The sequence below is a fragment of the Neoarius graeffei genome, chromosome 14, assembly GCF_027579695.1.
Source record: "Neoarius graeffei isolate fNeoGra1 chromosome 14, fNeoGra1.pri, whole genome shotgun sequence".
NCBI classification, from domain to species: domain Eukaryota; kingdom Metazoa; phylum Chordata; class Actinopteri; order Siluriformes; family Ariidae; genus Neoarius; species Neoarius graeffei.
Genome location: NC_083582.1, coordinates 51,138,583 through 51,151,658, shown reverse-complemented (window position 1 = coordinate 51,151,658; position 13,076 = coordinate 51,138,583). Strand labels below are relative to the sequence as shown.

General features: G+C 41.4%; 1 protein-coding gene across 4 annotated transcripts in view; it reads right to left on the bottom strand.

The window, feature by feature from the left end:
• The window catches only part of ablim1b (actin binding LIM protein 1b), a 97,846-nt gene that overhangs the window by 75,981 nt on the left and 8,789 nt on the right, over positions 1 to 13,076 (bottom strand). For all 4 annotated transcript variants that reach the window (XM_060939924.1, XM_060939926.1, XM_060939923.1 and 1 more), the window contains exon 2: positions 7,585 to 7,719. In XM_060939924.1, the coding sequence (XP_060795907.1) occupies positions 7,585 to 7,719 (135 nt within the window). The remainder of the gene's footprint in view (positions 1 to 7,584; positions 7,720 to 13,076) is intronic.

The following is a 13,076-nucleotide window of genomic DNA, read 5'->3' as shown; positions in this document are numbered from 1 at the left end:
TTGTTGAACCAATCGAGGATGAAATAAAAACTCTACTCGAAAACAAAACGCCAAAAAATACAAAAAAGCAACAAAATATTGAATTAAAATATTTGATGGTAAGAACGTATCTTTTTTATTTTTCCAGAATTATTATTATAGCATTTTTCACAAAGTGTTACTGTCATTTCGCCAGTTTGTTTACATTCGAAGCGGAAATGATTTTGTCAGACGTTTTGTATCAAGTTTTTTTTTTTAATCGAATTTGCAAAAAAATAAAAATAAAAATGCTGTTTCTCAAAATCCAGTGAATGTGGATAGAATAAAACATTTATTCAACGCAATCTTGTCATACATGTGTTATAGCCAACTCGGTGCTATGCGCCTCGTCGGCTATCAGCTCATGTACGACTCGATTTCATGGAATAACTGTTAATTAACCTATGTTTGTCCCATCCTTAACTAAACTTAAGTTCACACTAACCAACATGAACTTGTGCCTTAATGAACATGCTTGTGGTTGTCATCTGGCAAAATACAGAACTGAAACCAAATGCTAAGTTTCAAAATTTATATCTGGAGACCAGAAGTCAGTGCGTTATCAATATTTAGGTACATGCTGTAATTTATTAATAAGAATCGATAAACATGATTCAGTGCAAGTGTATTTAGTTCAAATTAAGCAAATGCCAGTTAATACATATTAACTTATGTTCTTTCTTTGTTGATATTATTTCTAGTTTATTATTTCTGACATTCATGGATTGTTAAAGAATGTTAATTACAGGAAAGATAATATAAAGCCTTGCCACTTTTACACATTGGTAGAACTTCAATTCTACTATGAATAGTGCTGTTTTCTGAATGGAGTTTTTCAGAATCACTGTGGTGAGGAGCGAAAGCTGAATGACGTAGTAAAATGAGGAAGTCAGTCTCTCTCTCTCTCTCTCTCTCTCTCGTTCCCAGAAGGTAATGAGGGAACGCTCTTTGTACCTGGAAAGTTGCCACTCAGAATAAATCTCAGGCTCTCTTATACAATCCAGGGGCTCAGATGGTCAATCCACACAAGTGTTGAGAATATGGATGACCATGTAGCCAAGTACACTTAAAATAAATGACAAGGCTGGAGATACACATCTTAGTCATAATAAGATTTTCGTTCCTTTTGCTGAGGCTATTGCTAATTTATTCTCACTCAGAATCCATACTATGAACTACTTTCCTCTTCAAGCATAACTGGTGAGATGATATAAAATGAACGTATGAAGTCTACTACAGGGCATATGAAGTCTACTACAGGGCATTAAAGCTAGGGTAGGTCATTTTAAGAAGGATTTTTGTTACATTTCTTGAAATTCTCTTTACATCCTGTCAGCAATGAATAAATCAAATGGTCTGACAATAAAAAGAAAAAAAAATCCATCATCTATGGGCTGTAAAAGGACTGTCAAATAACTTCATTCAGTCCAAATGAAATTCGACCTACCTAACTGCCTACCTGCGCGCATTCTGCCCGTGCACTCATTGCACATGACTGGAGTCTTCCACAAGGCTAAGCAGTAGGCATGTAATGATATCTATATCGTGTGACAGTAAATCGCAATACAAATTTATGATGATTTTAATCACTGAAATAACAAATTAATCAGGATTATTTTCAGGATATGCAATCTCAGTTTTTCCGAGTGGTAATTGCATTGTTTAGACAGCAGAGAATGCAATAACATACAATGGCGGGAATGCATGTGATTTCACCCAAGGCAGAAGTAACACAGCTCTAATGCTGCGAAAATATACAAAAAAAAGATCTAAAATGGGTAACAACTGCTGTGTTATTGACTGGACAAATAGATTTAACAAGAAATCAGAGCACTCTTTTTACAGACTACCAAAAGCTAATGAAAAGAGAAGCTAATAGAGGTAGAGAAATGTTGATAAAAGTTTATTATAAAATGGACTACTTTTTCATTTTTAATAAAAGGATTATTTTAGTTAACAGGCTTATGTATACATATACACACACACACACACACATACATACATACATATATATATATATATATATATATATATATATATATATATATATATATATATATATATATATATATAATATACACACACACATTATCTGTAACCGCTTATCCTGTGCAGGGTCGCAGGCAAGCTGAAGCCTATCCCAGCTGACTATGGGCGAGAGGCGGGGTACACCCTGGAATAAGTCGCCAGATCATTGCAGGGCTAACACAGACAGAGACAAACAACCATTCACACTCTCACTCACACCTACGGTCAATTTAGAGCCACCAATTAGCCTAACCTGCATGTCTTTGGACTGTGGGGGAAACCGGAGCACCCGGAAGAAACCCACGCAGACACGGCGAGAACACGCAAACTCCACACAGAAAGGCCCCTGTTGGCCACTGGGCTTGAACCCAGGACCTTCTTGTTGTGAGGTGACAATGCTAACTACTACACCACCGTGCCGCATATACAGTTGGATATGAATGTCATGGTAATATTTGGGCTTTCAGTAATTTCTTTGTACTGTTCTTTTTCTGTGGCAGAATGATTGTACAGCATACATCTTTAATTAAAAAAAAACACTAGAATTTGGAGCACGTTTTAATTTTCTTTGGGTTTTCTGAAATCAACACAGGGTCAAAATTATACATACAGGTTCAAAAATGTATATACGCTCGCTTAGATTATTAATTCAGAGGTGCTGAAACTTCCAAAATCTCTCTTAAGCCAGTATCTCACTGGGCTGCGACAGCCTGCAACTAGTTGGAGACACAACAATTGCAATAAAATATGCAAATTAGCAACAATTTTCACTTGGAATCACACTGAATTGATATTCGCATATTTTATTGCAATTGTTGTGTCTCCAACTAATCGCAGGCTGTCGCAGCCCAGTGAGATACTGGTTGAACTCGCACTTCCTGTCTCACGGAAACTGACTTGGGAAGGGTTTGTGACGGCTTTGCGACACCAGCGATGCATTTGCAGCTATTTTGAGAGAAATTTTGTCTCACGAATTTTTTGAACATTTTCAAAATTTCAGCGACGAAGGAGCAACACTTTGTGACTCATGCAAGGAAATTGAGAAGCCCCACAAATGTTTCAAGACACTTTTGAAGCTCTCTCGTGAATGACGTTCGCAATTTATCGCAAGCTGTTGCAGCCCAGTGAGATACTGGCTTTATCTTGCCAAGGCCAAGATCTCTTAACTTCCTGTTAGTGATCATGATTGACTACAGCTGGTAGCTTCTCTGTGCCTTCATAAAAGGGTTTGTTTACAGCACTCATTGGATTGACCAACATACAATAAAATGGGAAAGGCCAAGGAGCTCAGTGCAGATCTGAGAAAGAGGATCGCAGATATACACAACTCCGGAATGTCTCTTGGAGCCATTTCTAAACAACTGCAAATTCCAAGCTCAGTTCAAACAATTGTATCCAAATTACTGTGAGGTGTAGTCACTTTGCTTCAAGAAAACCCAAACTGTCACCTTCAGCTGAAAGGAAATTGGTTTGGATGGTCAGGAACAACCTGGGAACCACCATGGCACAGCCCTGCCATGAACTGGAAGCTTATGGATCACTGTCTACAGTTCAGATCACCACAGACTAAGAGGCTGCTATCTAAGAAATAACCCACTGCTCCAAAATTGACACCTTCAAGCTTAACTAAAGCTTGAAGCTGACCACACAGACAAAGAAAAAGCCTTCTGGAGGATAGCTGTATGGTCAGATGAGACAAAGATTGAGTCATTTGGCCACAATGACTACCATGTACAGAGGGACACTGTACCAGCTGGTGGTGGTGGTGGTAGCAGCATCATGTTCTGGGGCTGTTTTGCTGCCAGAGGAACTGGTTCATTGCACAAAGTGGATGGAATAATGAAGAAGGAGGACTACCTCAGAATTCTTCAGCATAAACCATCAGAAACTTGAACACAACTTGGGACTTGGGAGAACGAACAAGAAAATGAACCCAAACATGCATCAGAGCTGGTGATGGAGGATAAAGTAGGCTCATATTAAGCTTAAAACAAGTCCTGACTTCAACCCTATTGAAAATATATGGACTGTGCTTATAAGTCGAGTCCATGCCAAGAAAAAAAAAACAAATTTAATTGAACTCTACCAAATCTACCCTGAAAAGTCATGAAATATCCAACCAGAATTCTGCCAGAAGCTTATTCATGGTAAACAAAAATGTTTGGTCAAGGTGAATCTTGCGAAGAGACATTTTACCCAAATATTAGGTGTGCTGTATGTATATTTTGACCCTGTATGTATAATTAAGACCCTGTGTTGATTTCAGAAAACCCAAAGAAAATTAAAACATGTGCATCAAATTCTAATGTTTTTTTTAAATTAAAGATGTATGCTGTACAATCATTCTGCCACAGAAAAAGAACAGTTCAAAGAAATTACTGAAAGCCCAAATATTGCCATGACATTCATATCCAAGATGGCATTCATGTCACTGTATGTAAACTTCTGACCACAACTGTGTGTGTATACAGTATATATATATATATATATATATATATATATATATATATATATATACACACACACACACACTCAAATTGTCCATAGGTGTTAATGTGTGTGAATGGTTGAGAGGAGAAAACCTCTATAATAATCCAGTAGAAGGCAACAGGAAACCACCACTGTAATCCTTCCCTTACATTTTTCTCCTGATTGCTCTCACTCATGGACTTGTCCTCCAGCAGTAGTCAGGCACAGTGTTGCCAGGTACTGCTGACGTTTTCCAGCCCTAAGTATGTTCAAAACCTGCCAAAATGCACTTAAAACTGCCCAAAATGTAAAATGTACTTGATGCCTATCTTGTAAAGTAAAAATATGCAGCTAAAGACCAGTATACTATTTGTAAATCGAACAACAATGCAAACAGCTTCTAAATGGCAACATGAGACCGTCAGTGCTGGAGGTGAAAATTCTGCTGTCTGGTACTCGGCTCCGTATGGCTGAATCAGATTATAACTTTGCAATCATCTACTCGTTCTGAATCCTACATGCACCAGTAGGTGACGCACACGCATAATATTATGTAGGCTATGTTAGGCTACGATGCATATCTAACATCTGCATTGCTGTGGTTATTTATTTTTTATTTGTCTTTTATTTATTTATCTTTTTATTTATCCTGTTTGTTTTATTAATTTTATAGGCCTAGTTATTCTGCTTAATTTATTTTTGTCTACATCCATGTATTTTCTTCATCTGTTATCCTGATTTTTGTGGATTTGTTAGATTGTACCTGTTTTATATACTTCAATTTAAAAAAAAGTTAGGCTACGATGCATGGCTGAATGTAACATGAGAAGAGAAAATGGAGAACGGATTGCGTCATTCTTATTTACTAGTTTATGAGTTCAGTTTCTGCATTACATTACACACATTCATATTAGTCTTACAGTTACATCGACATTTTTTTGTTTAAATAATACTTAATGAGATTAATGTTTATTGTTAATGATTAATTTAGGCCAATGCTCGATTTTGGTTGTTTAAAATACCTAAGGGGTGCTGGGTAAACTAGGTCTATGACTTGCCTCAGTAGACCAAAGATAGTTGTTTTTCCTGATTTCCTTTGCATATTCAAGAACATCCTTTGGCTTAGTTTAATATGGATTGGATTGGATGTAGACTAGTGGACGTAGATAGTACATAGAATGTGCTGCATCAAAGTCCTTCTAAGGCTATATACCGTAAATCCTCTAATATAGGCCGGGGCCTTTATTTCACTCAAGTGCATCTTGGTCCAGGCCATTATTGGAAGGAGGCCAGAATTAGAGACAGGCCTCTATTTCTATTTGAGCAAAACAGACTACCAGTGGAATGAATAAAAACGAGATTTTGTGTCTATTTGAACCTATAAAATAGGTTCATTTATTGAAAAAGTACAGTTACCATAACGGTATACAGAACATTATCAACAAATACCGGTAATTCAGACATCCTTTCCAGCAGCTGCAATTTTTCTGCACGGCAATACGAAAAAAAAAAAGACAACACAGGCTGCAATCTTGGCCAAACCGACTTGCAAAACAAAGTTGTGAAAAAATGGGATAAAAAGTTAACGGAAACTGTTCTGCCATCACAGCGACATTTTATTTGACGTAGGCTAAGTGGAAGCTGCCGGTGCCGTGTTACTAGCTGATACTGGAGAGGACTGGCAAGCAGATGACACCCCTGGATCACTGCTTTTGGACTTTTTCGTAAAAGTCTGAAACAAGCTCGTTTGTTTCAGGGTTCGTTTACTCATTTTTGACTCGCTTCTCAATAAATTCTCGCACAAGCTCTGACTATTGACGATTGTCTGTCTCCGTTTCTCAAAACTGGAGAGAATCTCAGTGGTGCAAGAAAAGTATATCTGCATTGACCAATGAGCTTTCTTGGTCACGCACACCCCGCCCACTCCTGAAGCACACAAATGCGCCGGCACACACATGTCTCTCTCTCTCTCTCTCTCTCTCTCTCTCTCTTTCTCAAATTATGTTGCATTGCCAAAGCATTCAGGTAACAATTATAATTTAAAAAAAATATCTCTCTCCCCAAGGTACGCCTAGTGCGTACGGCCATACGCCTGGCGGCGCCACTGATCACAACTGTCTTTCAGATCGGAACGATTGTGTAAGGCCACTATGATCTCAGAAACATCGTTGGTTATAGCCCCGGCCTGTATTAGAGTCCGGCCATTTTTACCTCCTCCGACAGCGAGACCGGCCAATATTAGAGTCCCGGCCAGTAATGGAATACAGGCCAGTATTAGAGGATTTACTGTAAGTGTCTCTGGCTGCATTCTCACACAGAACGTTGGTGCAAAATATTTATAAACATCTGATAAAAACCCGCCGAACTAACGTCAAACCCGCCCAATTTTTGTCAACCAGCCCAAGCCATTTTTTGCCCGCAAAGTAGAATTCAAAACCGCCCAATTGGGCGGGAAACCACCCAATCTGGCAACACTGGTCAGGCAGTGCGCATTCATGTGTTCTGGAGGAGTGGCTTTGGAGAGAGGGTTGATGGGATGGGGTGGGATTTTTCAGTTGGATACTTTCAAAAATCAAGCTTACTTTTGCTGGTTTCTCCAAAATGTCCTACCCTAATTTTAATGTGGTATTCATGTGAGTGACTTGTCATGTTTAAATTATCCAGTCTACAGGGAGGATTTGTTATAAATATTTAATCCATGGATAATAATGTTACACGTCAACTCCAAAAGCCCCTGATTTTTTTTCTCAGGTCCTGCCATTGCACATCTTTGGCACTTTGCTTTGACTTAAAGTTGTTCCCTATTCCTATAGTAATAATTATTCAAATTACAAATAATTTATTATTAAAGAATTATGACTATTATTATTCTGCTTATCAAAATTGATAAGAAATCAACATCAACATACAAAGGAACTTTTTCCACATGTAACAGCTATGCACACGTGACATGTCCAAGAGCAAACACATGCTGAACATGTTTTCCCTTCTCCAATCTAGATTAGATCTCGTTAGCTATTTAATGATCCTTTCCTGCACTGAAGCAGGTGCAGGAACAGAAGGTCTTACCTTTGCAGGTGAAGCACTTGATGTGGAAATGCTTGCTCTGCACACGCAGCACCTCACCCTTGCATGGTTCCCTGCATTTGTAACACTGGATGACCAGTTTCTCCGGGGGCCTGTGGGCTTCCTGAGGATGGGCCACTGCAGGAGAGAGCAGAGAGACATTTTCAGTAACAGAAAAGAAAAGAAAGAAACCTTTGTTTGTCACATGCACACTTCAAGCACAGTGAGATTCATCCTCTGCATTTATCCCAGAGCAGTGGGCAGCCATACTACAGCATCTGGGGAGCAGTCAGGCGTTAAGTACCTCACTCAAGGGCACTTTCAGCTCAAGGCCGCCCCATGTTAACCTAACTGCATGTCTTTGACCTGTGGAGGAAACCAGAGCACCGGGAGGAAACCTACGCTGACATAGGGAGAACATGCAAACTCCACACAGAAAGGCCCCTGCCAGCCGCTGGGCTCGAACCCAGCACCTTCTTGCTCTGAGGCGACAATGCTAACCACTGCACCACCCTACTACAACAGGACTTAGTAAGAGGTAAAAGAAGAAAATGGGAGAAAGTGGCCAGTCATCCAGCTGCATAAAATTTACTATTAAACATGTATACAGCTGAAATGTGGCGGCACGGTGGCGTAGTGGTTAGCGCTGTCGCCTCACAGCAAGAAGGTCCAGGTTCGAACCCTGTGGCCAGCGAGGGCCTTTCTGTGCGGAGTTTGCATGTTGTCCGCGTGGGTTTCCTCCGGGTGCTCCGGTTTCCCCCACAGTCCAAAGACATGCAGGTTAGGTTAACTGGTGACTCTAAATTGACCGTGAGTGTGAATTTTTGTCTGTGTCTATGCCCATGTTTACATTAGACCGTATCAGCGGATCATCAGATTAACGTTTTTAAAACGATTAGTGTGCACACAGCAACACCAATACACGATTCGCGTGCACACAACAATACCAATACGCGGATACGCTCGGCTCCGCAGGCATCCTGCGCTCCAAATCACTCCGCCCTGAACAGCGAGTGCCCTCTGGAGGGTGCGCACTCCGGCCCTGCGCAGCTCACAGAGCGCGCGAGTGAAGCACACTAGCAGTGTTTTCGGGACTGAGCCGCTGTGTGTGTGATCCCAGCGCATATCACTTACCACTTGCAAGTGGAAGGATGGCAAGCCTAAAGACAATCATAACTACACAATGGGCAGTATTTGCATCAGTATTTGCAGTATTTTCATACTTTTATACTCTTTAATGAAAGGTGATACAAGGCGGAAGTCCGCGCCGTTTTTCAGCAGTCGCGTCACATGACCAACGCCAGCGAATCAGGAAGGTGGATGTCACAGTGACGTTGTCCAATGAGGATGCCAGCTAGAGCTCAGCACAGCGTATCCGCGTATTCTCAATGTTTACACAGCACCGGACCAGACACGATCTAGATTGAATACGTGGACGCTGGCGGATTCCCGTTTCCCGGCGTTTCCAGGTGGTTTAATGTAAACGGACAGTGCATCCGCGAAGAAAACGAGACAGATACGGTCTAATGTAAACGTAGCCTATGTGTCAGCCCTGTGCTGACCTGGCAACTTGTCCAGGGTGTACCCCGCCTTTCGCCCGTAGTCAGCTGGGATAGGCTCCAGCTTGCCTGCGACCCTGTAGAACAGGATAAAGCGGCTAGAGATAATGAGATGAGACAGCTGAAATGTATCTAATGGACAGAATAACTCCATATGATGGACCACAAAATTAATGTAAAGTATAATCACACTTAGATCAAACTGCAGAGTGTGCAAATACGTTTAGGCTCTGTGAAAATGAAATATGCGACAATGCACAGTAAGGCCATCGCTACCTCAAATATTAACAGAACTGGATAATTGGGTGGCTTTAACTTGACTGAAGCTCGAATATAATATACCACAAGTCGAAATGACTAAATACAATCTCAGCAGACTCAGCCTGCTAAACATACAGCACAATGCTGGAGTGTTTCTGTACCAGCTCAAGCCCACACTATGGGTGATGGCACACTGTGTGTAGGTGTAAGTGGTGCATCGTGTTAGGATGTGTGTGATCTGTATGGCTTGTTAGATGAAATGTTCTGTTTAGCAAAAGCACATGAAAAGGTTTTGACCTCCTTATCCAAACTCCCTCCCACCCAGTTATTTACTCACTTCACACTGGTTTATTGTCCATAAATCTCAGCCACTCAACCCAAATGTCACTTGGAGTTCCTTTCGTTTTACCTCTTGCATAACAGCGGCCAATCACAACTGCTTGTACTTGTTTATTTAAAATGCTCAGGAATGCGCGTGCACACACACACACACACACACACACACACGTAGACATTAACAAACAGAGGACTGAAGATGAGCACCTTGATAACTGCATGGCCCAGGGAGAATACAGGACCTGATGGTAGACAGCACAGATAGGAACAGATAACAAGAGGAAGGTTTTCTGCTCTCTGAAATGTACTATAGCTTCTCCCATCAGCTGCTTCTTTCTCTTTCTCTCTGTCTCTTTCTCATTGAAGCGCTTAGTCAAGGTCATTACGGCCAAAATGTTATCTCCACATACTTCCAGTCTGAGCTCCTTCAATACGGTAATCATGCTTTTCAAAGAAAAGCTCTCAGCTGACGCCCTCTTCAGCCTTCCTACCGTATCCCTGTCTCTTCTTTCTCAACTCTCCTCACCTTCTCATGATCTCTCACTTACTGTCACTCTTCTCATCCCCTTAATAAATCCTGCCAGCACCAAGTCATCCCTTCTGAATATGGATCCTCTTCCTTCTCCATGAGAGGCTTGATCTGTGCCTCTTCGATCTAATCGCAGGCCACTTGAAAGCTCAGCGCAGAGATTAGTGTAGGAAAGAATGTGTCATATTAAGAGCACGCTCTTTATCGGCCAGTCAGGTTACACAAACCTGCTGCCACAGAGCCTCTTCACTAATCAAACAACTCATTTTCAAAGCCCTGACGGCCATTCCCATGACAAGCTGCATACAAAAACACACTTCTGAATCAATTAAGCGCCTGTTTTGTCTCTCTCGCCGTCTCTTTTTCTCTCTCTGAAGTTCAGGTTGGCTCACGAATCCTTAGGAATGCTCCTGTTTCAGCATAGACGGAAGCACAAGGATTTCTCACAGACCAGTCTTCACCGCTGGAGAGAGCTGTTGCCATGGCAACGAGATTTAATGTCATGACAATACGGCACAGGGAAAGTTGTATAATGTAACGGCAGAATGAGGCTGCAGTATTTTGTCAGGCTGACACCGAGGAACAGGCAGGTGGATTTATGTTGCATGGAGCTGCAAAGCCACTTTCAGAGCTTCCTAAAAAATACAAGGCAGATAGTACAAAAATGGCTAATTTCAAACTCCACATCGATGCCTTTATAAAATGCGTCCATGTCGTAAAGCAGTACAATTCGAATCAGTGATTCTAAGAATCATCCATTCCTTCCAGATGTTTTACAGATATCCTGTGGAACTGTTTCTTTAACAAGCCAGTATGTGCTGCAGATGTAGCAGCACTCAGCATCACCCATTCATGCAAATCATCATATGGACAGGGATCTCCTTGAGCATTATGTGTTACTCATACGGAGTGTCAAGCATAGATGTGGAGCTCATCCCATGGCTGACAGAGAATGCAACCAGCTGGTGGGAGAAAAACACTGTAGGAAAGTACACAGCTTTATAATACCCTTGGTCAGAGTCATACAATCAGTATAGGTATGGGCTGAGTAAAGCTAATGAGCAGCTTAAAACATCACTTACAAGTGCATCCTAACTTCCTAACACACGACCAGACAGGGTGAAATATCAGCTATCAGTTTTAGGTTCGCAAATCATTTTCAGAATGCTGTGATTGCTAAGAATATTTTCAACCTCCTGCAAGTCCAGAATAATATTCTTCATTTTGAAGGGTGTGATTTAGTAATTCCTATGCGTTTATCAATAGCTACGATGAAGCTAAGAGGAGGGCGGCACGGTGGTGTAGTGGTTAGCGCTGTCGCCTCACAGCAAGAAGGTCCTGGGTTCGAGCCCCGGGGCCGGCGAGGGCCTTTCTGTGCGGAGTTTGCATGTTCTCCCCGTGTCCGCGTGGGTTTCCTCCGGGTGCTCTGGTTTCCCCCACAGTCCAAAGACATGCAGGTTAGGTTAACTGATGACTCTTAATTGACTGTAGGTGTGAATGGTTGTCTATGTGTCAGCCCTGTGATGACCTGGCGACTTGTCCAGGGTGTACCCTGCCTTTTGCCCGTAGTCAGCTGGGATAGGCTCCAGCTTGCCTGCGACCCTGTAGAAGGATAAAGCGGCTAGAGATGATGAGATGAGAAGCTAAGAGGAAAGGCATATGTAGTTTTTTTGTGGTTTTTTTAGAGTAGGTCTGCAGGGATGAGCAAGTCATAAATTCATTAGCTATCACAAGGGCGCCGCCAGAAATTTTAGGCCCCATGAAAGATTAGAATTTTGGGCCCCCCAACTTTGCCCACCCTCGTCACAATTGCACTATTGTCATTATTTGACTTTTGATAGCCCATGGACCTTGAGTTTGTGACTTTGTTATTACATTTTATGTATTAACCTACCAGGGACTAGATTATTACCGTTATTAACGAGATAACCGTTATTTTAAAGTATTGCTAATAACGGTAATCTAGTTAATAACGGTAATAATCTAGTCCCTGGTAGGTTAATACATAAAATGTAATAACAAAGTCACAAACTCGAGGTCCATGGGCTATCAAAAGTCAAATAATGACAATAGTGCAATTGTGACGAGGGTGGGCAAAGTTGGGGGGCCCAAAATTCTAATCTTTCATGGGGCCCAAAATTTCTGGCGGCACCCTTGTGATAGCTAATTACGTTATGACACCGAGGAACAGGCAGGTGGATTTATGTTGCATGGAGCTGCAAAGCCACTTTCAGAGCTTCCTAAAAAATACAAGGCTAGATTAAGTTAATGCTAGATTAAAGTTTAATCTAGCAAACTGTATATGGCGCTCGCTCATTAAAAACTTCAATCCTAAAGCATTTATGGGTTGTATTGCTGCTTACCTCCTTCTCCAAAGGGGGGTTCAGTGGTTTGGTAGGGCGGAGGACCCCCTGAGGCTGAATCTGTGCATATTTAGGGCACCCCATTAGTTATGAAACTGGTTATTAGCACTAGTTATTAGCACCAGCATAACGTAATATTTCATCCTGTTTATCACACAAGTCAGTTCAGTTATTAAAATGGAAAAAATGTCACTGTACAAACTGTAAAAGTGTTCTCTTGATAGGCTAATCCAACCATGTTCATACTGTTCATTTACCGTTTGCTAATATTTTGAACACACACGTGAGCGATAGCTACCTTTCTTTAGGAAAAGGTGAGTGACCAGTTGCCTGCCTCTCCGGTCCCTCTCAGCTTTCAGCTGCCTTTCTTTACGTTTTTGACAGCCACTCTTCATATTTAGCGATCATAGACTGTACGCACTCCACTGCTGGCTGGCTGGCTGCTGC